General features: G+C 47.0%; 9 protein-coding genes across 9 annotated transcripts; 4 read left to right on the top strand and 5 right to left on the bottom strand.

Annotated features, from left to right (window-relative positions):
* Window positions 1–2,798: 2,798 nt before the first annotated feature.
* Window positions 2,799–3,404, top strand: E1B28_010402 (uncharacterized protein; the record flags this gene model as incomplete). The annotated part of the gene is made up of 2 exons (XM_043155364.1): window positions 2,799–2,832; window positions 2,898–3,404. 2 exons carry the CDS (start codon window positions 2,799–2,801, stop codon window positions 3,131–3,133), a joined length of 270 nt encoding a protein of 89 aa, XP_043007830.1. The 3' UTR covers window positions 3,134–3,404.
* A 134-nt stretch (window positions 3,405–3,538) lies between these two features.
* On the top strand, window positions 3,539–3,759 carry E1B28_010401 (uncharacterized protein; the record flags this gene model as incomplete). Its single annotated transcript, XM_043155363.1, has 2 exons — window positions 3,539–3,570; window positions 3,627–3,759. 2 exons carry the CDS (start codon window positions 3,539–3,541, stop codon window positions 3,757–3,759), a joined length of 165 nt encoding a protein of 54 aa, XP_043007829.1.
* A 31-nt stretch (window positions 3,760–3,790) lies between these two features.
* E1B28_010400 (uncharacterized protein) lies at window positions 3,791–9,147 on the bottom strand. Its single transcript, XM_043155362.1, has 10 exons — window positions 8,850–9,147; window positions 8,655–8,789; window positions 8,390–8,603; window positions 8,127–8,335; window positions 7,916–8,049; window positions 7,688–7,859; window positions 7,599–7,634; window positions 7,509–7,545; window positions 5,911–7,439; window positions 3,791–5,858 (listed from the first exon to the last, which is right to left on the bottom strand). The coding sequence occupies exons 3-10, from the start codon at window positions 8,466–8,468 to the stop codon at window positions 3,906–3,908; spliced, it is 4,149 nt and encodes a 1,382-aa protein (XP_043007828.1). The 5' UTR covers window positions 8,469–8,603; window positions 8,655–8,789; window positions 8,850–9,147; the 3' UTR covers window positions 3,791–3,905.
* A 70-nt stretch (window positions 9,148–9,217) lies between these two features.
* Window positions 9,218–10,911, top strand: E1B28_010399 (uncharacterized protein). The gene is made up of 2 exons (XM_043155361.1): window positions 9,218–9,402; window positions 9,463–10,911. Exon 2 carries the CDS (start codon window positions 9,606–9,608, stop codon window positions 10,785–10,787), a length of 1,182 nt encoding a protein of 393 aa, XP_043007827.1. The 5' UTR covers window positions 9,218–9,402; window positions 9,463–9,605; the 3' UTR covers window positions 10,788–10,911.
* A 127-nt stretch (window positions 10,912–11,038) lies between these two features.
* Window positions 11,039–12,805, top strand: E1B28_010398 (uncharacterized protein; the record flags this gene model as incomplete). Its single annotated transcript, XM_043155360.1, has 4 exons — window positions 11,039–11,752; window positions 11,812–12,075; window positions 12,134–12,594; window positions 12,676–12,805. Exons 1-4 carry the CDS (start codon window positions 11,084–11,086, stop codon window positions 12,803–12,805), a joined length of 1,524 nt encoding a protein of 507 aa, XP_043007826.1. The 5' UTR covers window positions 11,039–11,083.
* A 2,717-nt stretch (window positions 12,806–15,522) lies between these two features.
* E1B28_010397 (uncharacterized protein) lies at window positions 15,523–18,078 on the bottom strand (the record flags this gene model as incomplete). Its single annotated transcript, XM_043155359.1, has 7 exons — window positions 15,523–15,555; window positions 15,622–15,721; window positions 15,773–16,753; window positions 16,813–16,826; window positions 16,895–17,265; window positions 17,350–17,702; window positions 17,750–18,078. The coding sequence occupies 7 exons, from the start codon at window positions 18,076–18,078 to the stop codon at window positions 15,523–15,525; spliced, it is 2,181 nt and encodes a 726-aa protein (XP_043007825.1).
* Window positions 18,079–18,327: 249 nt separating this feature from the next.
* Window positions 18,328–23,176, bottom strand: E1B28_010396 (uncharacterized protein; the record flags this gene model as incomplete). The annotated part of the gene is made up of 14 exons (XM_043155358.1): window positions 18,328–19,178; window positions 19,231–20,136; window positions 20,185–20,262; window positions 20,315–20,388; window positions 20,438–20,514; window positions 20,570–21,036; window positions 21,090–21,094; window positions 21,160–21,385; window positions 21,434–21,713; window positions 21,776–22,155; window positions 22,210–22,378; window positions 22,425–22,700; window positions 22,753–22,853; window positions 22,909–23,176. The coding sequence occupies 14 exons, from the start codon at window positions 23,174–23,176 to the stop codon at window positions 18,328–18,330; spliced, it is 4,158 nt and encodes a 1,385-aa protein (XP_043007824.1).
* Window positions 23,177–23,589: 413 nt separating this feature from the next.
* Window positions 23,590–24,465, bottom strand: E1B28_010395 (uncharacterized protein; the record flags this gene model as incomplete). The annotated part of the gene is made up of 1 exon (XM_043155357.1): window positions 23,590–24,465. One exon carries the CDS (start codon window positions 24,463–24,465, stop codon window positions 23,590–23,592), a length of 876 nt encoding a protein of 291 aa, XP_043007823.1.
* Window positions 24,466–24,890: 425 nt separating this feature from the next.
* On the bottom strand, window positions 24,891–25,985 carry E1B28_010394 (uncharacterized protein; the record flags this gene model as incomplete). Its single annotated transcript, XM_043155356.1, has 4 exons — window positions 24,891–24,958; window positions 25,017–25,402; window positions 25,451–25,671; window positions 25,746–25,985. The coding sequence occupies 4 exons, from the start codon at window positions 25,983–25,985 to the stop codon at window positions 24,891–24,893; spliced, it is 915 nt and encodes a 304-aa protein (XP_043007822.1).
* Between the last annotated feature and the right edge of the window lie 15 nt (window positions 25,986–26,000).

Below are 26,000 nucleotides of genomic sequence, written 5' to 3'. Positions count from 1 at the left end.
TCATCCCCAACGCCGCGGAAGTCACCGGCAGTCTCTATCACGCCGTAACAGCCGCCAAGGCTCCCTTTCCCGTCGTAACAGTCGAAACCAACGGTCGCCTGCCCCTCGTAGGTCGAGAATTTCTAATACGAAGAAGAGGGCTTTCGATGATGCTGTGGGTCGGTTGGAAGCCAAAGAGGCTAGGCTGCCTAAAAAGTGCGTCATATGCTTTTCTCCGGATTCTGACTTACTGAATCCCTTCAATAGATGCCGAAAAGAACCGATTGTCACCGAAAAACCCAAGGAAGAAACCCTCTTGACCGCTGCGAAGTACTTTAGACGCTGCATTAGTACCTTTTGCAGCCTTCAAGATGTTGTCGCTGTTGGGCTTCAAGGCGATGGCCATTACGAATTGATGTTCAAAGACACGAACCTTGCTATTCCTCCACCGCCACCTACTGCCCAAGAACTCTTGGAACAAGATGAAGATCTACTGTACGATAACGAGCAGGATACCGAGCGTAGGAAAGCCATAGAGAAAGCAAAGAAAGAAGCGGACCGCATGTCAAGAGAAGCGCAAGTAACCGTCATCTACTGGTATATATGCTACTGATTTGCTGTCGTTTTTGTTTCTAGCGCGTCTTATATGGCACAGTGCAAGACCTCCTGGGAGCTCCTTGATCAAAAGTTCCCGGATGTAAAGGAGTTTATCGACTACTGTGCAGAGCAAGGGCTTCATTCCCAGTTCTCGAAGACTCTCGATTTGGTAAGTGATGTCTCTCCTTGGTTCTCTGTACTGACGAATATCTTTCAAGATGGACAGTGTTGCCACCCAAATGCTATATGATGATAATGTCAAGCTCAAGGGCCTGATGGACAAGCTCGTTAGCCCGAATATCTACACTCAAGACATATGTGTACAGGTCTTCAGCAAGAAGTCGAAGGCTGATCGTGGTCTCATGAACCCGGTCATTGCGTCCTATTGGTTGCCCCGCAAACTGGCCGTGGACTTTTATCGAGCGTATGGCGACAGGGATAAAGAAAAGAAGTAAATATTTCGTAGTCTCGTTTGACTTTGCTCACAATGCCTCTCCATAGTATACTCGCTCAAGGCCGTCAAATTCTTCCAAAAGCCAATGCCTGCCCTGCCTACCTCTTTGACATCATCGATAACTCCCTCAGCATTTCGGAGGACAACGACGAGAACGAACGCAGTTTGCTGAAGTCCGAGTTCCTCGCAAGGGTATGTTCGTTCGTTTACTTATAACGTTAGCTTACATTCCTCATATAGTGTGCTCGAGTCATTTCGACATCCGAGTCTTCCATGTACGAAGTGAAGACTACTGTTAGCTCGACCGACAACGCTGCAAGAATGGATATGCGGTCCATCACGCCCGAATTCATCGCTCATGTCGCTACATTGGTATGGCTTTCCCTTCGTACGATAGACATACTGACAATTTATTCCCGAAATAGGCTCGCTTTGCCATGTCGACGGCCGAGACGTGGTCCCCCCGTGATAGCACGTTCCATTACCCGAGCTTCTGGTGCAACGTTCGTGATGTTATCGTCTCTGGAACCGAGTATTTCAAGGAAGACCTCCTAGAGTGGTGGAATATGTGTGTGTTCCATTTTCCCCCCTCTACTGTCATTGACAATGTTCTCTTTCATTTAGCAAGGTTTTCGGAGACCGTGAGGGTCGTGTTGTGGAAAAGATGGTTGTTTTCGAAGAGCCAGACGAAGAGTCGGATATGGACAGACTCAGATGGGAACGTGCGGAGCGGAAGGCGGCTGAACAAGAACAACTTCGCCTCCTCGCTGCTCAGAATGCCGCCGAGGAGCCGACTGGTCAGGAGAACGAAGATTAGGGTTGTTCTAGTCGTTGTCGTACATTCCTTCTAGTCCACTGCTGTCTTATTGTTATTGCTAATGCTCCTGTTGTACTATAATGAATTCCATTGTTGCTAATTGATCCGTTTTGCTATGATTAATTCTGATTGATCGCACAAGTTTGATAGGCCCTTATTTATACAATTAAATTAATATACCCTGACAGTGACGCTATAGATTATTTAGGTTGGTAGATGTACTTAGGCTAATGCATATTGAAAGGTGGGATTATATTGATACAGGATGGTCAAGGAACTTAGGCTAATGCTAAGTGATAGTCTTATTCAGGGTAAAATACATGGTATACAAAGGTAAGTCTTACGCTACATTACGGACTCGATCATCCTGACAGTGTCTGACCAGAAACATCAATCTGACGAGACTGATCAGACGCCACCAGATTAAGTACGCGTATCAGCTGTATCAGACTGGCGAGTCTGAGCAGCCTCGACAGCCTGAATATGTCTAAGTCTCGCCAAAGCATAAACGCTAACGGAATTCAGGCGACAATCAGGCATGCTCAGACTTACCGGGCTAATCGCAGCTAACGAGGGGTATCAACACCCGACCAGAGTGGTCGACGTTCGCTGGTGCACTAGGATCGGAGTGTCGGCCAAAATACGACCCTTTTTTGGTACATTCCGGATCGGAGAGTCCAGGGTATATGCCCCCTCCTCAGCCAAATTTAAACTCCGTTTTACAGGCCTATCAGTACATGCTCAGGCCTAGCCACAACGGCTCCAAACCGAAATCGGGCCGTTTCGGTAGGATCGCGTCCAGTCAAAGACACCGTCGATACATACTCCAGTCACCATTCCGATATCTTATGGTGACATGGCATAATCCTTCTACACCCAGTGGGGTGCTATAAATCGAGTGAAGACGTTCCCATTACCGAAAAACATCACCAGTTCCCATTCTCAAGTAACATGCCCGGCCTCGCAGCTGATAATGCCCCTCTAGGTAAGTTGTTCTATTATGCTCCCCCCAGTGATGAAAGCAAACCTCGCATCTATGCCTCTCCCCAGAGGGCGTTCCTCCTGTAAACTATGGGACTGACGAACGTGTCGCCCAGATCGAGAACGTTCGAGGGATCTTCACCCTACACAATGCCGGCTTCCTTTTTGGAAAGCACGCTCCCAACCATAAAGCATCATTCTCCAACGACGAGGAGATAGAGAAGGAATATTACCCGGAAAGTTTTGACTTGATCAAGCGTCTTACAGGGGCCAGCAAAGTCGTTCTATTCGATCATAGCAAGTAATGTCGTACGTTGCAGAACCTCCAACCTCTGGTCCCCGTTCGCAGGGGCCCTTAAGCCGTTCACCGTCGAGTCGCCGGTGAAACAGGAATCGACCCCAAAAAGCGTAGGCCCGTTCCAAGAACACATGTCGGCCAGACCCCCTCGGCCGCCCACAATCGTGTTCATCGACATCTCCCAGAAGCGGAAGCCAAGGAACGCCTGAAACACCGTTTCCAAATCATCAATCTTTGGCGTCCCATTTCTCACCCAGCAGACGACTGGCCATTGGCCCACTAGGCTCTAGTTGTATGTGATTTCCGCAGCGTCAACTGGGAGAAGGATCTCGTACCCGTAGAATTCGTATCGCCGGATAGGGTTGGGGAGACGTTTAGTGTCAACGAACACAAATGGAAGTATTTGCGAGGCATGACTCCGGAGGAGTTCGTTTTGTTCAAATGGTAAGAGTATTTGTTGACAAAATCCATTTTGAACCAGAAGCTCACAGAAGATTCAGCTATGACTCTGTTGAAGATGGGAGTGTTGCGGTTTCGACACCACACACCGCGTTTGAGGATCCAACTACCGTTGCGGGCACGCCTCCCTGGCAGTCGATCGAGCTGAGAGCTCTTGTTTTCTACGATGATTGAAAAGGGATTCTGGACCACCCTGCTTCAGAACTTGAACGACCACATCCCCACTCATGTATGTTTCTACATGTACGATACTTATATCGTCTTGCGAACGAGTATCAAAGATCGTGGATGGCGGACTTCGGTGCTGGCAAACTTTCCGATCAACTACGAACACGAACAAATACAATGCTACCTCCAGCGACACATAGCATAAGTTTTGAATGATGCGAATCCTGAAAATCGCACTTGTACGGTAAAAAGCAGCACTTCTTCCCAAAGCGGTCTACTATCCATCTGTCGTCACGTACGAAGCATCGACCCGAATCAACATTCTTAACTCTTACCCCTAATCGCACCTCAAAAACACCAGCGGTTGAAGTGATATACCGCTCGTCATCCAAAAACCGTAGAGAACGAGCATTGGGTCCATCGATGACAACAATTCGGTCTGGATGGACTCGTAAGACATCTCCCGTCCCTGTCGGTCGCCGGTCGTGGCAATATAGGAAGAGCGAGTCGGTGGAGGCAACAGCACATTTTGACCCGTCTTTGGACAGTGCTAGCGACTGAAATGGTGTTCCTGCATGACTTCTTACAAAGGAAAACTCGAAGGTGTGGGAGGTGGTGCCTGCTTCAATGACAAACATTTCAACGTAGAGATTTCCGTTGTCATTGTTCAGATAAGCTGTCGCGAGATATTGAGAATTGCCAGAGAATGCAGAGAAGGGTAGACGCTTGTGTTTCAGGGATCCGATCACTGGCAGAAGACCCGTCTTGGGAGTCACGATAGTTCGAAGTGTGGTCAACCCAATTGCAGACGTCGAAGCAAGGAAACGCCCATCGGGGCTGAAGCCGATATGGTCAACTTTCTGGAATCGAGGGTCTGACCATAAATGAACATGATCTTCCCAACGAAGAGGACGGTCTGAAATGGCATAGACCATAATTCTACCATCTCTGGAGCCGGTGGCGATTAAATTTCCATCGGACGAAAAGGCTGCAGCACTGATGATTTGAGAACTGACTGAAGTGCTGACATGGTAAGCGTCAACGACCATATTACCACGGTCCGAGAGAGAGGCGACCTTGAAAATACTGCCATCTGGAAGAAACTGAAAGCCAAAACGGGGGAACTTAAAATTTAATTTCGTGATACGCTCCTCAGGCTTCGCCATCTTCCATATTTTCACTTCCGACGAGCCCAGCACTGCAAGGTGAGTCCCGTCTCGAGACAGAGAGAGAGTTATCGAGAGAGCGGCGGTACCGTAAGAAAGCGAGGCGATTTGTTCGTGACGTAGCCCATCGTAACGATATAATAGTACTGTTCCTTTAGCTGTTCCGACGGCTAAGACCGACTCGTCTGAACTGAAGGCACCACTAGAAGCAGGTTGAAGAAATTTAAAAATGTCGTCCCCATCTGTGACCCGCCGAAGTGCACGGTCGGAGATGAACCAGCGCGAACTCAGGGCTAGGACCCTCGAGGTCGAGACTCCGTGACTGTGTCTGCTCGATAGCGTCTCGGTTTTCCAGAAATGCATGATCCCATGCAAGACAATGGCGGCGTATTTCTGATCTGGCGATGGGACCAACTTTAGAGAATTCTGGGTAATGTCATCCACTACTACCTCCAACAGGCGAATGGGTGCGATGAAAGGTCGAGAGCAGTCCCATGCATTGACTTCTACTAATTTCCGCTGCGTGTCATAAAGGATTGCGACAACTTTGTCGCAGGCGATGAACTGCAGGTCCTCCAGACTGGTCTCGGGTCTTCCGGAGTACAGTTCACCCAATAATCGGACGGCATTTATATTCCATAACTTGAGCGAGCCACTGGTATTTCCGATGGCCATCAACTGACCATTGGGAGAGAGAGAGACGAAGGCTACATCCCTTCCAGTTTTGATCATTCGTCGGTGTGGCCGAAAATGAGCATTAATGTTGACACTAGTTTTGACGTTGGAGTGATATGTGGCTAGCTGGGCAGTTTCAAACCTGAGCGGCGAGAGGAGAGTCTCATAGACTTGCAGAGGATCTTTCAAGACTGGTTTGCAGGCATTAACGGCAAGTCGCATCGAGGTCAACCATGCATGAATGTGGTTGCGCGAAGAAGACGACTGAAGAAAACATAATGAGATCGTCAACATCGATGTGGGTCGGTATACGTACGTCTGGATTGATCCACTTCATGGCTTTCTGTAAGGAGTCTACCGCAAGATCCACAAGCTGCAATACGCAAAGCACCTCCAACCAGTATAACAGCGAGTCTTGAACAAATTTCTGCAGCGCATCGAAGGTCATTGAATTGATTATTGATTCGGAAACGTTGTCGTTCTGAGAACTGCCACTCTCTAGATGATCTGCCCATCGCTTACAAGCGTATATCAGACTTTTGAGGTCTGGTCGGGCTTCGATATTGGCAAAATCGCGGTGACATGGCAAACCACATATGTTTCGACGAAGATTCAATCGCATGTACTGGAACAAATGAACCGCAACCTCATGGTGAGGTGTAGGAATAGTAACACCTGGGCTTGGCGGAGAGGCCGTTCGTTGGTGGAGGAAGTCCCGGAATGCAATATGAGCAAAGTGAGCAGGAGACTCCAAATTCTTGACTTCAAGCTGTGCTGTCGAAAATTCCTCCAGGAAAGTTAAGAGCCGTTGAGGTTCTATCTGAAACAGCTCAGCCGCGTTCTGGACTGAAACACGTTCGAAAAAGCAGGATGCTATAGCGATTAATGTACCGTAAAGGCGTCTCCGAAGGTTTCCATCCGGTTCCTTTTCAAGAGCCATCACCACAAGGCGCTCGTATCTAGCGTGCACAGCTTCTGCAACCTCCAACTTGTCGTCTGCCTTCACTTGTGCCAAAAAGTCCTTGCGGCCGCTTGATTTGAGGAGTGACAACATATACGTGGCGTAGAGAAATGATCCTTTGGCCTTTCGAGCGACACAGGCTAGTGCACGAGAAACTTCTTCGTCACCACGGTACTGATATGGCATCCGGTTATCGACAAATCGTTGAATGGCCTTATCGTTGTCCACAAGCTTATCACCATCGAGGGAGACCGTGCAAAAGATATCCTTATGGCGGTTCAAGACGTCCTCAAGCTGCGAGATAGGACCACAGCTGATGAGCACTTTCATCGACTGGATCGCCTGGACACATTGAATCAAGGCACCAAAGAAGATCCCGAGTTTATCCGTCCCGTTCTCCTCGCGACCACAGCACTCGTCCAAGCCGTCTATAATTAGAATGACTGGGGAAGCCTGATGGGAGAACTGGGCACGAAGTGGTTCCACCAGTAACTTCTCGAACTGCTCGGAGAGTTTTTTCTCTCCAATGTCGTTGTCTTTCTTGACATTAGATATCAATTGCGCCCTGAATCCTGGTACTCGTACGCCGATTTGATACGCAAGGGTTGACACTGTTTGTGTAATGGTGTGGTCTCGCGAGCCGAAGAAAGTGCCTAGATAGTTGTGTGAGGGATCCTCTCCGAGAGCATCAACAATAGTGAAAGCCGTGGTCGATTTTCCGGTTCCTTGAGACCCCCCCAACCAGAAGATCCTCAAGGGTGTGTTTGAATGAGCCCATTTATCGATTGCCTTCAGTAGGTGGGTCCTGGTATTGTCCGAACAGCGTGCACGGTCTCCGCTATCGTGAAGAGCACTTTTGGCGATATGAAGATGTTTAAGACACTCTGGAAAGTTCGATGTGCGTTGAGTCGTTTCGTATCATAACAGTTGAGAGCCACGAAGGTCTCACTGACCGCTATCCCACAACCTGTTCGTCTGTTTATCTATCCGCTGTGCGAACGGAGTTTGAGTGAACGCGTATACTGATTTCACAGAAGACTAACATTCGTCGCTTTGTTGGTATAGCAAGTGACATCGAGCTAAGTCATTGATTGAGTGGTCGTCTGATTTGGTAGTGATAAGATCTACTGACCAAGATACGATTCATTTCCTCGTTGATCTTCGTGGTCAGGCTGATCAAAAGCTTCTCATGTTCTCGACTGTATATTATCCGCTTGATCCTTGCACTGACGGATTTGAGGGTGAATTCCCATCGAGGCGGGATGAGGTTTTCGATTTGGGGTAGGTAAGTCTTTTCTAATTCCCTTCATGATGTACCACAATAAGTAAGATGTTAGCACTCCATTTCAGATCAACCTACTTTGAGAATAATGTTAGTTGCTGTTGGATGCTTGAATCCGTATATTCCTCGCTTTTTAATAGATTCAAACGCTGCCTGAGCCGGTCCATACTCTTCACAAACTCGGATATGATCTCGAGATTGTCCATAGCTTTCTAGAAACAATGTCAACAACGTCGTCAGTGCCTACTGGCGGGGAAACACGAAAACAGTAGTATTCCTCGCCACGCACCTGACGCATAGCCAATAGTACAAGTAAACTTCCAGTAACCACCTTCAAGCCTGGCAGGGGTATGGCATCCGCTGCAGCGTTGACGAGCTCCAGAATCAATCTTGCTGCTTCCAGGTTGGAGCATCGTGGGGTTTCCAGCACGGTTGTTGGCGCCGGGTCAGCGTCGTCCTGGGACGTTGGAGGTTCTGTAGGACCCTCAAAAGGTTTCTCTGATGCGTCGATACACCTTGAGAACTCGAAATTGACAAATATAGCGGACTTACTCTCAGAGATCGACGAGGGCGAGCGTCGTTTCGAACGTCGACTGTAGCTTCGAACAATAAGTAATACCGATCGCTTCATGACCGTGGAGCGAAAGGCAGGAAAGGTGGGGCGGTGACTTTATAGTCCGATTACTTGAGAATGCTGCGAACGTTTGCCTCGAGGATAGATGGAAGAAGTTGCGTTTCTGCATCTTGAGATATTACTTCGCGGATCCTGATAGATGCATAGGTAAATGTGAGCCTTAACCATCTTTAGAAGGTCAACCTCTCTTATAGAATGCCACCGTAGCGCCTTGACTCATAGATATTCCACACGCGGACGCGACTCCTGTTATTTGCTAGAGAAAGTAACTCTACAGCTCTTCTTCGTTCCCAGAACCCATTATTGGTGGAGGAACTACTTAGCGTGCTTTGTGTAAGTACTTCTCTCATAGACCTGGCAGAAATAAAGAAAGCTCACCAATTGGAACATTTCCGCAGCGCGCACGAAAGTCACCAGCATCATTCGCGTCTGATTGTCGATAAGCTTTCTTTTATTCTTCTAAGGCAAGCTGAAGAAGCTAGAGTACGTTCGATGACGACCATAGAGCCCAGGCGCTCACGAAAGTCGTGAATAGAGAAAAGGAAGGAGAATGACTGTCGTTCTCTGTCGTACTCCGGTAGCACACCCATGTGTCTTGGCACTATAGTAGATGGCTGTAACACGTTAAAAAAATAAAATAAAAAACTTCGACAAGGGCGCGATGAGGACAGTTGTCGGCGTCCCGGGCCGGACGGTGATTCTCTTCTACCGTCGGTTACTGCTGTTATTGTTCACCTAATCTATCTATCTATCTATCCAGCTTCATTTGTCATCGTGGACGGACTAGACCTACGACCACCACGGACGTTACTTATCCCAACCCCGAATGGTTAAAGAGCAAAGTAAAGGCAATTAGCAATAACACTTTCCAAGTCCTAACGCGAGGAAGCCTTCAAGCTTCAAGGCGCAAGGGAAATTTGGCGACATAAATGTGGGTGCACCACATCATTTTACTTACGAAAACATACTGATTTCAGATTTGCCTTAAAAGCTTCTGTAACCCATCATACGTACGGCAGGATTACTCGTGGCTGCACCGTGTTTCAAACCCTAACACATGCTAAAACAGCCAGTTCTTCACGCCAGAACCCACTTGGACTATCATTGCTGTCTCTTCCTCCTCTATCATCCCACATGAATACCGTGTCGAACACCCTTGATGGCAAGGGTCCTATTCAACCCCATGTCAGTAACCTTCCACGACGCAAGCCAAGGCGTCTGCTGACGAACGTCAGGGATGCGAATCGAGAAATTAGGCGGAAGCCTCTGTCCTCCTCGTCGAAGAACGCCTCCGGGAGGCAGACTTCTTCCTCATCTTCTTCCAACAAAACCAATTATCTCTCGAATTCGCAGCTACCCAATGCTTTCTCTGGTTCTGGCCTGAATGAAAACGTCATTACACGTGAAACGACGCCTTCTTTGCCCCATAGCTTGGTTCTTCCTTTGCCGAAACCTAAAGGTCATGTTCAACCGCACGCAGACCATTTGCCTAGGCGGAAAAGGGTCCAGTTGAATCCACAGCAGCTGAGGAGGAAATGGAGGCAGAAATGGGCTGCGAGCATGTATAAACAGGAAGTACTGAAAGGGTCTGGCGTGTGGGTAGCATTCGATTTGAATGATCTGGGAATTCGTGGAATTGAAGGGGAAGATGTAGTTGTGGATGAGGTCGGCGAAGCGACAAGACGAGAAGTCGATGAATACGCCAAAGAAATCGAAGAGAGTCATCTTCTGACCTTTCAGCACATCGTCAAAGTCGTTGTGTCCTCAACCGTCGCTGATGGAGCTGATATTGAAGAGTACGGCCAAACGGTCAAACTATTCATTTTCCAGGACTGTCAAAGTGACGATGGTGTACCTTGTGTATCCAATGAACAACTTCTGTTCATTTCACGCCTTGTTCAGGATCGACATGGTTCCGCGGTCGCCTCCGGCGTGGACGAACGGAAGGAACGAATCCTGATCACTGTTCCTTACACTCGATCAACCGACGCGATGGCTTTGGCGATTGTTGCTTGTCGAGCAGCCGGTATACGCTCTATTTCGCTGACGAACGCACCGACCGCCCCAACACGAGTTCATTCTAGAGCTCCTACCCGCACATCTTCCCCTGAACCTTCTTCGTCTCTCCGCACTGAGATCCCTTCATCCCCTCCCATTCTATCGACGGACCCTATGACACAGGCAGGCGCGATCCAGTCCCCTGCTTTAACATATCTAGCACGGATGTATGATTTAGAAGACCTAGACGAGGCTTGGAAGGGTGCCCTCTCGTTTTCCGGCCTCGAACGTGTTAACGTAGTACTAGAGACCATATAGCGATCGTATCTAATCTATTTAGAAGTTACCACATATATTATAGCATAATCGTAAACTACTAGATACATGGATAGATGTTGCGACTTGCGACTGGTGTGAATGGTAGAGTTGTGGGTAGCCCTTCCCTCCGACGTAAGCAGAAGTTTGTATATTGGCGGGTTTTCATATATTTTAGCCTACATAGCTTCTCGAACGAAGAGAATTAGCTGCCCAAGGGTCCAAATTTAAATTTAGGGTATTTCGATCCCCGACCCGGGCTGCCTTCACCTTTTACTTTCCTCACGACGCGCCATTTCATGCTATGCATAACTTCACAGCTGAGAACACCACGTCCTAATCAAAGATCTCACTTTCCATTCTTTCCGTCTCACCACAACTATCTCCATACGAGCTCTCGAAGAGAAAGATGGAAAACCGTGAATCCCGAAGAACCAAAATCTCAACCTCGGAAGAAACGCACTCCACACCTCGCCTCCTTATTTTCAGCCTCTGAATCACCGCGGACCGTTCGGGTGGAAAACATCTCTTCAACAGAGGTCTACGAAGAACTCTTTCAGAAAGCGCGTTCTCTTGGTCCGATTCAAAATGTATATCCGAACTCTAAAACCGGATCCTTGAACCTCGTTCTTTTCAATACCAAGAGTGCTGAACGTGTGGTGGATCATATCCAGAACACACGCATAGTCAACTCGAATGGACCTGGAGGCCGAGTAGGAGCAGAATACTCTGGTTCAGAGTCTTTGCCATCAGCAGAAGTAATATGTGGGATATGGAGGGGATACTCGAGGGCCTTTTATTTTGTGCCCGCCGCTGGGACACCGACACCGTCCATGAACGACCTCGAGTTGTTTTTTGGGCATTTTGGTAAAGTCATGAGTTTAAGACAGATAGAGCTCGAGTTTGGGAACGGGAGCGGGAGACGAGCATGGAGAGTGTCGTTTTGTAGTTTTCTTGATGGATTTAGGGTCCGTATCCATCATTTTTCTAAAAAAAAAAAAAACTCAAGATGTTGACCAGGAATTAGGCTGCAACAGGATCGACCAAGCTTGGATTGAAAGGGACGATACTTCCGATTCCTGTAACGGTCCCCAAGCCTGCGTTCGAGGACTTTCCCGCGTATATTCACTCCCTATCATCGAACGACTCGGATAACACTTCTTCTTCTCGAACGGTATCGATATCAGTACGCGGAGGAGGCTCGCTTTCGTTACCGTTACGAGAACTGCTGTATGAGCTAACGACAGAATCTACTGTAGAGTCGTGTTTTCCGGAGAGTGGCAACTCATTGGTTGGTCAATCTCACTTTTCTATTCTTTGTGATCGTGTTTACTTCTCGTTTTCTGCAGACAATCACTCTCGGCTCCCCACGAGAAAAGACGCAATTTGTCGCTAGACTCTACAAGTTTCTCCAAACATCTCCATTTCATCTACATCTGGATGTTAAAAGAGATCCTCGTCCTGATCCTCCTCTTTCACCTCATCGAAAGTTGGCAATGACATTGGGGGCTAGCAGACGCATCATTATCTTTGGGTTCCCCACTTCCGAAATCGAAAATATGGATAACTCTAGATGGGCGCTAAAAAACAAGATACAAAAAGACATATCACGATACGGGATCGTGAAAGAAGTTCAAATCATCCGGGACGACACCGTGTACGTCCGGCTTATCGACATCAACAGTGCAGTTTCAGCGTTGATTGCCTTGAATCACGCTCAACATAAACGTCCGTCGGAAGAGCTATCAGATTATAGAGATGTCAAGGTAGCCAAGTTCGCCTTGAATAACGAAAATAAAAGGATGAACAAGTGGGTCACTTATTCTATCCGCTTCGTCCCTCCCTTCTTCCCTCTTTCTGTTGAGCTGAACTCACGTTTGTCCCATTCCAGGTCTTTCAATGATGGTTACATACCACGGGCACAAAGTCTGTGGTCCGATCCAGAAGAACTTGACTCTGGATTGAATTCATTGGATGAGGAGGTTTTGGATCTTCGATACTGGTTGGGTGAGAAGGTGTAAGGAACACAGTCTTGAGGAAACGATGGAGTGCTTTCGGATGCTGTACCAACTCGTCGACTTGACGCACGACGTTTCGTATGCAGTCAACGTTTTCTACCTCTTCTGCGGAGGGAATGATCAATTACAATTATCGATGTCAAATCACCGTAGGGATCCCAATACAGTAAGATATGTTATTATGTACATTCCCAATCGCACATATACATCTTCCTCCCCCTCCAAAGCCTACAGCATCCGTTGTCTCTGTAAGTTGTTATCGTTAGTTGCTTCTGTCCCTCGCAAGATTACAAAAGTTTTGGATTGCCTGAAAGTTCTACCCATCTCCTGGCCAGGCGACTGCGCAGATGACGCGGTGTTGTCGCTGTTGACACTTCCATAGGATTATACTTGACACCAAACGTCTTCATGTCAGTTTTTTCGTTTGATGGATACTAGGCTAGAAGATTCTTTCCCAACTATCGTAGAATGTTATTGGGAGATGTCGATGGCTGACTGATACCCTGCTAAAGGACAACGTTGGCGCGTGGAAGGACCCCTGATAATCCCGGGAGAGCTCTCATCCAGGACTAGGCCAAATTCGGTGATTTTTATTACCCCATTTGGACATTTTTCGGTGATTTGGCATGAGACCTCCAGCCCAAGGTCATTTTTCGGTGGTAGTGGCATGAAACCTCATATAGGGCGGAAAATGAGGGAGAAAGCCAGTAAATGAGTATTACGAGTCTACAACACACCTACGATACTGAGTCACTGTCTACTTTTCTTTGTCTGTCTCTCACTAGTATTTGGTTCAATTTATATTTCCACCAACGCAGTCATCGTACAGCTGAACCGAAATGCAACGGAAGGAATCACGAGCGATGAAATCTGCTCGTCTATGTATGGTACTGTTCGGCTCATTCTTCGTGAACCAATCCACCGTTTCAAGGAAATACTTTCGACTGTTGGGACGTGTGGGTAAGTCTTTTCTCGGGATGTCAAGCAGAGTGGAAACAGAGGTGTTGGATGGAATCTTGAGAGATTCAAGGAGTAATCTTGGTAGTTCCGGGCCCGGAAGTTGCTTGTTATCGTCTTCGTTGTCATCAACGTCGACAATGGCATCTGGGGCCTCGAGCTTTGGCATGTCGCAGATGGTAGTTGGGAGAAAATTTTAACTTGAACATTTACGAAATTGCTGTTTCATCAATTGGAAATTACACTTGAGTTTTAAAAAAATAATCGAAATAACCGTTTTGCTGCGTATAAACTAGGACTATAGGTGAAGTTTAAATACAGCGGCCCAGCCTAAATTGCTGCCGTCGTATATTGCCCAACCTGGAAGGCCTTCTGCGTCAGATGCTGAGTTTTCGGTGATTTAGCATGACACCTTCGAGGGGGGGCGTTTTTCGGTGATCTGGGTGACGGTTCAGCATGATACATATGGGCCAATTCCGGTCAAAAATTCGGTGTTTTGGCATGAAAGATGGCCAAAATTTTCGTAAAATTCGGTGGTTTTGGATGAGGCCCAGTGAAAATCGACAATATTATCGGCCTTTGTCTACAATTGTCGGGTAAATTTTAGCGGCAATAGTTGGGATACCTCTGACAATGGTGGAAAACGGTAGTTCGACCTCGTCCTAGCTATTGCGACATCACACCGGGTAAAAAACACGTCATTAATGCAACTATTCTCTGCCTTTCCTTATCATTGCGCGCAAGTTTAGGTGAAAATATCCCGTCAATAGCTGGGATAGGTCTGACAATGGTGGAAAACGGTAGTTCGACCTCAATTCTAGCTATTGCTAGCTATTGCCTTGCCAAGCAATTAAAACCATGTCATTGAACGCCTATATTCTCTGCCCTTCCCCGCTATTGCTAGGTGACACCAAAAACAATATGAGAAATCCGCTGACAATAGCCAGTTTGGTCCCAGCCGTATTCTATTCCTAGCTATTATGCCGTATTCCATGTGATAACTATTTCCAGGTATTCACTGTTCAATGTGGATTACAATGGCATGGATAACGTTCGCTATTCTGGTATATTCTGAACTATTTACGCTATATGCTAAAACTAATATGACATACTAGGTAATAATATGCAGAACGATATTGTATGCGATAATCGGTAATAATAGGCGGAATAATACAATAGGCTATAATAGTTGCAACGACACAATAGGTCATAATAGGTGGAATAATACAATAGGTGATAATAGGGGAGAAACATGGGGAGAGATGTCACGTCACATACCCATTTTTCAAGAATGTGGGCAGAATCAAATAACAAAAGCGTTGCTGCCATGATGTTGACGGGCGGGGAATAGGGCAGTTGAAGAACATCAATGTTCTCAAGAAACAATCTAAAGCCCGTAATTAGCAAATGATAGATACAAAAAAGGATTAAAACTTACCAAAGATGATGCCAGATAGACCGGTATCGAATGCACAGTGGTGGTCGTAGACCATTGTGCCAACGTGTAGTTGACTAATCCAAGAAGTTGCCAAGAAATCGGGTGATAACAAAATCCATTGAAGATTGTTGTAGCTCTCAAGAAATAATATATAAAGCGTGCTGCCGAACCGCCATCAGCAAACGATAAACATCAGAAAAGATCGAACTTACTTTCCATCCTTTCGATTCTCGAACGCTTAATCGAGCATTAACTTTTCTGAATGGTAGAAAATTGCAATTGGTTTAGCACACGTTACTTGGCAAAGACTATCGGCTTTTACCTGCTAAGTTGCTTTCTTTGCCTTCTTAACAAACGACTGAGAGGGTGGAAATCTGAATCAGTTGGCCGTTGATAGTGGAAGATTGATGGAAGTGTGACATACTTCCCATAGATCTTGGTCGATGTTGGCCAGCCACTGGTAGAATGCTCCTTGTGTGGCGTCCTGACCGTGAATCTCAATATAATAAGCCTTACAAAGTTCGCTGAGGAAAAGTTGTTAGAAATCTGGCACTGACATGGGAATAGAGTCGTACGTAGGCGTTCCACTTGTGCCACATTTGAGAACCTTGTTGGGATTCTTTATTTCACGGAGGATTGGTCGGCGGATCTTATAAGGCTTTCCATTTGATTTTGCCATGCGGGAAGGCCCTGGTCTTGGGGGAGATGGTAGCGGAGCCATGTCCATGTCGTTTGGCTCGGCTGTAGAACTTGAAGGTTCCGAAACCGTAATAATGGCATTTACATCCGACTCCACGGGTTGGGTGGAAGAGGCGATAACCAATCCACCTGTTGGCCGCGGCGAAGATAAGTTTGGAGGAGAGGCAGTCTCTTGCGACGGTGGAGGTGAGTCCAGGAAGGAGGCCTGCTCCGGTTGTGGAGGTGAGTCCAGGAAGGAGGCCTGCTCCGGTTGTGGAGGTGAGTCCAGGAAGGTGGCTGACTCCGGTTGTGAAGGTGAGTTGGAGAAAGTATTGCACCCGGGCTCCGCTGGCTGAGATGGCTTGGATGCCGAGGTGGACTCGGGTTGCAGAGGTGAGTTGGGGAAAGGGACTGGTTCCACTGGAAGCGATGGTTGCAACGAGGAAGTGGACAATGGTTGTGGAGGTGAGTTGTGGAAAGAGGTGGGCGTGGCTGGTCGAGACCATTGTGTTGAAGAGGCGCCGGACCCCGGTTGAGAAGGTGCGTCCTGGAAAGGGATGGATGGTGATTGTGAAGGTGAGTCAGGGGACCCAGCGGCGGACCCCAGCTGTTGAGAAGACTCTGGGGAAGAAGGCTTAGGCTGTAGAACCGCATTGCCCAGCGGTACGGGACGTGGCCGTTGAGGTAAACTCGGAAGAGTAACCTGATTGGCAATGCTTATAGATGGTAGATATGCCACTCTTGCTCCTTCAACGCGTGGAACCGTCTCGATACTCGCCATAGCGGCATCCTTGCCAACTAGTTGCAAAGCGTTGTCCATGATACGGCTTGTAGACGTAGAAGCCTGCATATTTGACACAATAGTCTTGTTGGAAAATCTAGAAAATAAAATAACAAATCAGCGATGTCAAGATGCAAATAAATATATTACACATACAGATTGATGTTTGGCTGCGAGAAATAGTTCGACAGAACCATTAGTGTCAAGTAAAAGTTGAGAACTATAAATGTAACCTTACCAGACGTCTTTGAGAAGCGCGATGTATTGGTTTTTTCTTTGGTGGTGGCGCTACTCCCTCGCTAGAATTTCCACTCGATGATGCGGTCCCTTGACTTGATGTGGAGGCGGAACCATGGGAGGGAACTGAATCCGATCGTGCTCGTTTGGCGCCACAAACTTGGGACCCGGAAGTGGGGCGGGTTGGAATGGTGATGGAAGTAACAGCGGTTGTAAGTGTCAATAACTCGGCATCAACAGGATCATCTTCGGTCTTTGCAACCTTGGTACGAGGAACATCGACATAATCCTTCCCGTGAGCTTGCCACCATCCAGCAAATGTTGCCTTTGCATACCGTTCCGCCTTCCAATTACCAAAGCATAACCGTAGTTCTGGGAAAAGAATTCAAAAGAAATAATAAAACCGAATCTTTAGAAACATTGCAACCTTCTCCCATGAGCCACTGGATACGTAACCAGCAACTGCAAATTCGTGGAAGAGACATCGTCCATAATCGCCCATTGCAGAAATTCGGTCGCCTGAAACAGGATCGCCATTCTGGTCAGTTATATATCGAAATTGGACATTCAGGCCGAGGGCACGACGACCAGGACCCTTTTCGCCTCGGTCATCCCTTTCCTTATCTTTTTCCTCCTTTTCAGCGGTCTTCCATTGTGAATGGTGCCAGAATGTAACAAGTGGATACGAGGTTTCATCTAATTCCTTGAGTACATCGAGAAAAGTATCGGATGCACAATTGAGCGGAACGGCCGCCAAGGTTGTTAATAGTTTCGGAATGACGTTGCCAAGAAGATCATTAACTTGCGCCCTATACCCGAGGTTTCAGTAGGTTAAAGGCAATTACAACGCGCATACCTAAGCTGATCATTGGTTTGTATAATTTGTTCCAATTGGTGCGAAATACTGTTTGAGGCGGCCGCATTCTTATGCTGACCAAGCGAATCCTCTAATGTATTGGAACTGGTTGATGATGACCGAACAGAGATGGCGGGGCCAGGTGTTGGTAATCGTGGATTAGAGAAAATACGAGTATAAGGAGCGGAATGCACAATGGCATTGAGAGGAGACAGTGGAATTGGCTCTAATGAGGGACTTTTTGATAAACGATAGCAAGGATCCGAGAGGGAGTTGCGATGATTTTCGCCACAAGGACCGGCGAATGGGTAGTTGGAACCAGATGACATGGCGGTCGTTGTTGAAAAGTGAACTACACCTGATTATCATTGTTTGCAATCTTTATACCCTGTATTCATCTTCGAGATATTCTGGCCTATTTTACAAAGGAGGATTCGTTTAACGGTGGTAGCGGGCAAATAAATGATGCGCGGAAAACAATGCCGTGATCGGTGAACTTGAATTTGTAATGGGAAATTTTTCTTATGTAATCTAAACGGGTATTCAACTAAGTTGACTTTCGGAGAGTACAACTTATACTACAACCCCCATTTCATAAGTATGTCGAACAGCTTGGAGAATTTGCAAAGGGCATGTTCCATGATAAAAACGTTCCAGCCTATTTGCACTTTCTCTTCCTCGGATAACTTTTCAGAAACATAGCGATATGCGTCCCGAAAATGCGGCGTCATCTCCAATGCTGTCCCCGAAAAACCAAGCTTTTTGAGGGCATTGTAAGCGCCTTTTCCAGCTTCCACAACAAACTCTACTACGTCATCATCACTTGCGTCCAAGACTTGAGCATACACCAAGTCAACGGCGCAAAGGTATGCAGTAAGGATGCCCCAACTTGTGAGAGTACGTAGTTCTTGAACAACCTGAAAGAACGATGGTTTTGTCGATGAATGTAGAAGATTGTGAAGATGTTCACTAAATTTCCAGAGCTCGGTGACATTTTTGGTTGAACGACCTTTTGTTGGACCATATGCCATATTGCTGCAGAACCAGGATTCGGGTTTGTCTTGATATGCCACTCGGAACTCGTTCCAAGTTTCAATATCGTCAAACCGGCCGCTATGGTGCGTAACGGATGGGGTGTGAAAAGTAATACCGCGAAAGACTAACGCACTGAATAACCCAGATCGAGTATTGATGTAATCGTGATGAAATGGCCCGCTTTCGGCGACAATCCAGCTTCTAGATGGCGCTTGTTCTCTGAATGGATAAAAGCCATCCAAATCCTTCAACATGGTCTTCTGTGAAGTGGTGAGCTTGGATTGTTCCATGCTTATGGCCTCAAAGCACGATCGAAGAAACTTGATAAAGAAGTCCAATGGCTGTTCGCCAGCACCAAGAACATTTTGCCGTCGTATATTCAAAACGCTACCATCTGCCGAACAGCAAATCAACAATAAGTGTTCTTAGAGTAATCAAAAACTTACCACTCCTGCGAACATTGGATGACTGTCCGTGGTTCCAACGTCGCCTCCTTTCATTTTCATATGCTTTCCGAGAAACGGACAAGGCTTGTAGATGGCAACGATAATCATCAATAACCAATCGGGGCAAATGTTCCAGGGTGGATAGAAAATTATTCAAATCTGAGCTCGTCCAAGGCCTGCTTTTTCGCTTTCTGTCCCGTTTTTGAAGAAGAGAGAGGTCGCCCATGAAGACTTCGTAAACCGGCTTCAGGAGATGAATGGCTGGATGGGTAAAGGTCTCCCACAATGCGCCAAGAAACTGAAGTCGGGTCCAGAAGTTGTTGTCACAGCGAAACCCCAGCCAATGCAGGACAACTTGTGCTGTCAGGTCCTCGACACGTTCCTTGCGCTTAGAATCGGAGAGAGGTATGTTCCTTCGTATGTCAGCTGGCGAACGGTGGAAAGCAAAGACAACAGATGGCTGGAGGGATAGATAATCTGATGACGATATGTTTATTACTTGCGATCCAAAATCGGTTGCATTGTCCAAGATTCCACAGACACGGCTGTACAATCGACCAAACCACGATGATGACTGGGGATTTTGATGGAACTGTCGTATCCATGCGTACAAGTTGTGGTAGGAGTCAAGAACAACACTGCGGAGGAGATGTTCTTCTAAGGAATTTCTACAGATGCTGATTCCGAGAGCACGAAGTTGAACATGAAAGGATGCAATCTGACAAGGTGTCTGCTCGTCAAGGGGTTTATCAAGTAAGCATTGATTTGCTTCGTTGATTAAAACGAAGTCCAAAGCGGATGCCTCAACTTCACCCTTCCGCAGTTTCTCGATAATTTCATCGAACTCAAAACTGAGATCCACAATATAGTCTGGGTGCATGTGTATGAAAAACACAATAGAAGATTCTAAGATGGGTTGAGTTATGCAAATCATAAGAGAAGAGGTCTACCAACCGTTTTCGGTCCACGGGGTATTATACGTTTCATGACCGAGAATGCGGACGACATTTCCACCCATCTTTCCAAGTAATGCTGGATGAGCAAATTATTCCTGAGAATCAAGAATAGATAGGCAGATCCCCACCTCGGGTTTGTCTCAGGGACATTACCTCGTTGTGTGCACAATGATAGTTGCAGAGTAGTTGGGCGCAGTTTGCTCTAATTAATCGGTTAGTTTGAAGATTGTGAGAAGTTACAATCAACTAACAAGTTTTCTAATCTCTCCCATGTAGCACTGTCTTCATCGTCATAATCTTTCCACTTGATATAATAATGTGTTGGATACTTCAAAAGCAGACCGGTTATTTTCAACATGGAGCAATCTGAAACAGGCACGTACCAAGGGAGGCTTATGTCCAATTATTTGCTCAACCTCATACTCTCCCTCCACATTGCTCTCTTCTTCCTCACGCTCCGCTTCATGCTCATCAATTTCCATTGCCATTGAGTTATCAGTATCTTGACTGTCATCGCCCTGGTTGTGTTCTATTATACCGCCCGCACTTGACAAAGAGGATTGAGTAGCAACGCCAGTTGGTGGCGAGGTAACCATTGGTATTGCTGAAGACGAGTGCGTTGAGCTAGCAGCTAATGCGGATGACCTAGTTATGATGGTTGCCGGTTGCATTGATTGGATGGTCATTCCAGTAGTTGAGCGAGATGTGGAAGCACTGCCATTAGCTGACCTTAGGCTTTTCGCTTGTTTAGATTTTGAGAGAATCCGTTTCCGTATTGCAGAACGAAGAGGAGGGGGTTTTGCTAATTTTTGTGCTGTTTTTGTGTGAGCAATTGCCAGAGTCATATCCGCTACCCAATACGGTCAAGGGGTGCTGCAGTAAATCTGAGAAATATAAACATACTAAGTCTTGAATTCTTTTCTGATAGTTGTCATAATCAACACCGACACAAAAACAATGACAAGTCACTCACTCCTTTTCTTTGCAGGAAGACGCGGCGTTCGACGTCCTTGCCATTCTAAAAGTAACAGTGTTAGTGAGTTGACGGTTGTTAGCGCCAGCATGAGGAGAAATTGTACTCTTCTTCAACTGGACCAGATTTTCTGGAGCAATCAGCTCCTGGTCGACATTCCCGGTCACATATTGGCCCATTACACGGCAATGGTCCAACCATTCCCTTGTATAAATTGCTCGAAGATCTGAAAACCAATGAAGATATGTTGATATTGAAAAATAAGCATTCTTACCGTTGCCATCTGCGTTGAACGGTCTACCGTTGGGTCCCGTAGGCCATTCCTTCATTGACACGCCTTCTCCATCAACATCCATTTTGATTGATTCCAATAAGGCACTTGGATTAAAATGGACATTCCAGTCCGAAGGCAATTGGCTGATCAGATAGTGGAGAACTTGTACGCCAGAACGACACACAAAGTTTGCCAATGCTTCTTGGTCCATCAGATTGCCAGCATCTGCAGTAAACGTAGGCTGGCTGCATTCAGGTTTTTCTTTTTTGATGCTTTCGGTCTGATGCCTAGTCGATGATCCAACAGTCAGTTGTTATCAACATCTTTAATAGTGACTAATACTTGCTCTGGTCTTATCAGTTCAGACGGTAGTACCAACGGACCGCCATCAGGCCAGGGTGCCACCTGGAGACAAGAGGTTCCATTGAGCAACTCGGTAGGCGGGTAAAGAATGACGTTGAGACGCGTGGCCCAAGGTTCAACCGGTTGACCAAGAGGAGCTCTTGGAGGTGTGCCACCATGTTTTTGCAGGCCAGAGAAGTTTGCAAACTTGATCCCGTCCAACTCGTAATAAACCCCGTCTTCTAGCAGGTGGAATCGCCCAGCTTCATAACCTTCAGGAACATCGGGCATGGAACACGCGCCTGACAAGGCGCCCGAAGCGTCGTGTATATCTTTGTGGGAGTCGCCAAATATGTTCATTTCTTTGGAGAGCCCTTGGTCTGATTTTCAAATACTTTTAAACGCTTGAATGTAGAAATTCACGCAGAACTCACCAGAATTATACGTGACAGCACCAGCCGTGTTCAGTTGAGCAGCTGGATATGCGCTATTTTGTGGGTCACCGAGTCTAGGCAAGTTGGTCACCTCGGCATAATTATTGAGTATTCTGTAGATATGAGGCACCTGACTCTGTAGCGAATGAATGCCAATCTGCGAGCAGGTCTGCAAAGGATGAGCTAAGTATTACAATCAAAAGCGAAACTCGCACCTGGACAATGCTTCCTCGGAGCTCCCGACCGTTTGCGTCGTTCTGGTTCACTCTGTTATCGGCAACAGGTGCAGCGACATTTCTAGCACATTGACGAGTCAAACCAAGTGAGTAGCATCGGGAGCCGTTCATGCCTTCAATATAATCGTTCCTTTCAAAGGCAATTCCACCCGTCCACCTGCCGTTGGACTTCTTTGGCTTTCCTGGTAGTCGAAGCGCCTGTGGGCCTAAAATCCGATCTCTAATGTGGTTTAAATCGCTACGCCATCTATCGATCTCCATTCTGTAAACTTCAATTAGATCGACGATAAAAACAATTGACAAGTACGCGCTCGCTCAATAGTAAAGCTCTAATCACATCTTCAGCAGGATCTTCACACCCAAGTCTCCTCATGAACACGACATCACCGGGTTCAAGTTTAAGCAAGCCTAATGTGAAGCGCAATGGTCAGTATTGTTTGGGAGAGAAAACGAGTTTCTGCACCAAGTCTGCACATTTCCTCATTTGGACCGGAGGGAACTTGTAAAATCCCTTCGTCATTCGAAGACTTCTCCAGTGTCGTTGCCGCGTCCTCCGATAGATCTTTAAAGATCAGATATATATGTTGGATGAAGGGGGTTGTTTTGGCAGGTATTAGCGGGTGAGAAGATAATTGAAAGACAGTAGGAAGCAGCCGGTGACGACCTGGTAGATGAACAATAGTGGATTTTTCAGAGGGCCGAGCACCTGGTGGGGATATCGATGTCGACATGTTGGTGGTTTGGTATGACAAAGACATTTGACGTTGGTTTGTCTTATGACAAAGACGATTTGACTTTTGGGTGGGGATATCCCCCAGAAAATTAGTCAGCAATTGAGTTGCATTGTATTCAAGGGCAACAAGTTGGAACGAAACGCGGACCAGATATAGCAGCAACAAACCCTCCACGCATCAAACAAGTAGCGCGCCGGCAGCGATTTGACGATAGTTGCATAAGTCCTGAACATAGGTGAAGGAAGTAAACATAGATTGTTGCTTTCAAAACCGGAGTATGCCATTCGTTGTAGGTTAAAACAGCGGCGGACTTCCGGAAGTGTAAGGTCAGAGAAGGCGCGCGGTAGCACCAATGGACAACGCTCGCATCCACATCATCGGTATCCTCCCCTTTGTCCTTCTTCTTGCACTCATGCCTGCTCGTCCTGACGGAGTCTTCTGAAAGCGGCATGCCTGACTAGACGCCCTTTTTTCGTTCTTGCTTCGTAAAGCATCCTATCCGTGAAGTATAGAACAATGTGGTCAACGGAGTACAGCCAACGATGAAAATCAAGAAAGTGGCGGAAAAGCGGCACCAATCTGTCTGACACTTTTATTATGTGAACTAACGAATTCACGCGCCATTTTGACGCATCCTGAACCGACACCAGGTTCTTCACGGCAAGACCAAGAAAGATTTGCCGGATACTCCTTTTGTGCCATCGTTTCGCAAGCAATTGGACCTTGTACATCTTCGCCCCAATCAATGAACATTCCCTATTAGGTTCCGTATTTCCTGTGGATTCGTTATATCGTAACAACTCCAAATGGGGGAGGATTCGGGAGTATGTCGTACCTGGATGAAATGAACACGCGCCATTCTCAGGTTCAACGGCGGCACCGTAGTCTTGGTGGCACTTGGTACAACATTTAACTTGTTCTTGTTCGAATTCATCATCCTCTTCGCGGTGCCTTTCCAACGCTTTCACCCTGGAACTGACAAATTCCTTCGTCATAGCTCTTTCTATGGCGGGAATTTGTTCAATCAATGCCATCAGAATTTTCTGTAACCGCATTGTTGGAACGGTCTTTAAGGCAACGCGCCGTTGTGCTCTGGAATGTTCGTTAATGACAAGCTCTTCATAGCCCGAAGAGCCATTCTTCGAGCCACTGTCATCCGTTTCTTCCCCTTCATCCATAGAGCTGTCACGGAGAGCGGTCAAGTCGATGATCTCGGCGTCAGCTGGGATTTGGGGTCTTTCCTCAACATCTTGGCCTTCATTTTTGGTCATAAAACTCGAAGACATGCAAAGGAGGTGGAATGGCCCTGGATCGCCGGGTTCAGAATTGTGGTTTGCAGAAGACGTAGTCTGTATGTTTCCAGATATGGGAGAGGGCAATCAGTCATGTAATGAGAGCGTAGTAATCAGGGTAATCCTTGAAAAGGTAATGTAAGGGATTGGCGAAGGGTATACCAGGAATCTTGTGGGTTTACTTGGAAAACATAGGGTGAAGATTCCTAAATTTGCAGCTGCAGTTGCAATTCCTGGCAAGGAGGGCGGTTGGCAACCTGGAGGAACCGTCCGCGGCCACGGCCTTTCATGAAAGTCGCTCTGGAGGGGTTGCATTCTCGGAACTGTACTCGCATAGCTCGACCTTGATACACCCGGTTATGCTAGTAATATATGAGATAGATTTGAGGCAGGGGGCAAATCGGAAACCAAACCTCTTGTTATATTGCTTGAGCTGCTGACTCCGTATTGTTGAATTTCACGAATGCGAACGCAGCCTTGCCGCTTGCTAGACACACAAGATGGCTGTAGATGTCAATCTCAAATGCTCCATACAAAGCGCTTACCCGGGCGGACTATCTTCACGTTCTGCAACCCTCCGAACCTTTGAAAAGAGTTCTGGAGCTTGGCTTCGTCCCAGGCTCCTGGTCCGTGCATATCAAGTCCCCCTACAAAGAGCGTCGAAGTGTCCACGACTTTCTCCATGCTGGTATGTGGGTTATGCAAACAGAAGTTGTAATCGTCGTTGTCTACTTCCCTGATTGAACGGCCATCAGTGCTGGTTGGCATCAACAAGAAGGCGGAAGCGGGCGACTTAGGCATGGACATAGTAAGAGCCGTTGCAGCAGGTAAATCCAACTCGACCTCCTCAGAAAGCGGGCTTGGGCAAGATACTATGGCTGCAGAGGTGACCTCGAGCTCGTTGCACATCTCAGTCCCCGCCGTAACAGGACTTAGCGGACGTGAGTAAGAGGCATACGCTGCAACAATCAGTACTTACTCAAAATTCTGTACATTTTCCAACGTTTCGGAAGAGAACATAACCACAGAGTCTTCTTCAGCATCACGGAGAGGAAAATCGGACCCTGCCCACGTCGATACGTTTACTTGATCCGCTTCCTGTATGTCAGATTTCCAATCTGGTGGCTCGAGAGACTCGCCGGAATTGCCGTGGCGCAATTGCTGGGTTAGCGGATAGTCAGTATATTTGGTCAATTGCAACTGCGGGTTTACTTGGAAAACGTAGGGTGAAGATTCCTAAATTTGCGGAGGATGCATTTTTTGGCGGCTTCTACCGTTTTGAACAAGACAAAGGCGTAACCGCTTTCCTTCTCTCCAATGCGTCTTGTAAAACCCCTAACGCTTCTAATCTCGCCAAACAGCGCCGCAAGTTCGAAAAGTTGATCCTTGGGGGAATGAGGGGGCAGACCGTTAATGTACACATTCGGACTTTTGTGCTCTAAGTCCATAGATTCAGACTTGAGACCAGCATCAATGTTGGAAGTGGCTTGACATAGGAATATGTCCTGGGGCATTAGAGTTGAGAGCGG

Source organism: Marasmius oreades, chromosome 6 (genome assembly GCF_018924745.1).
Source record: "Marasmius oreades isolate 03SP1 chromosome 6, whole genome shotgun sequence".
NCBI lineage: Eukaryota > Fungi > Basidiomycota > Agaricomycetes > Agaricales > Marasmiaceae > Marasmius > Marasmius oreades.
The sequence above is the reverse complement of the archived record's forward strand: the minus strand, read 5'-3'. Positions and strand labels throughout refer to the sequence as shown.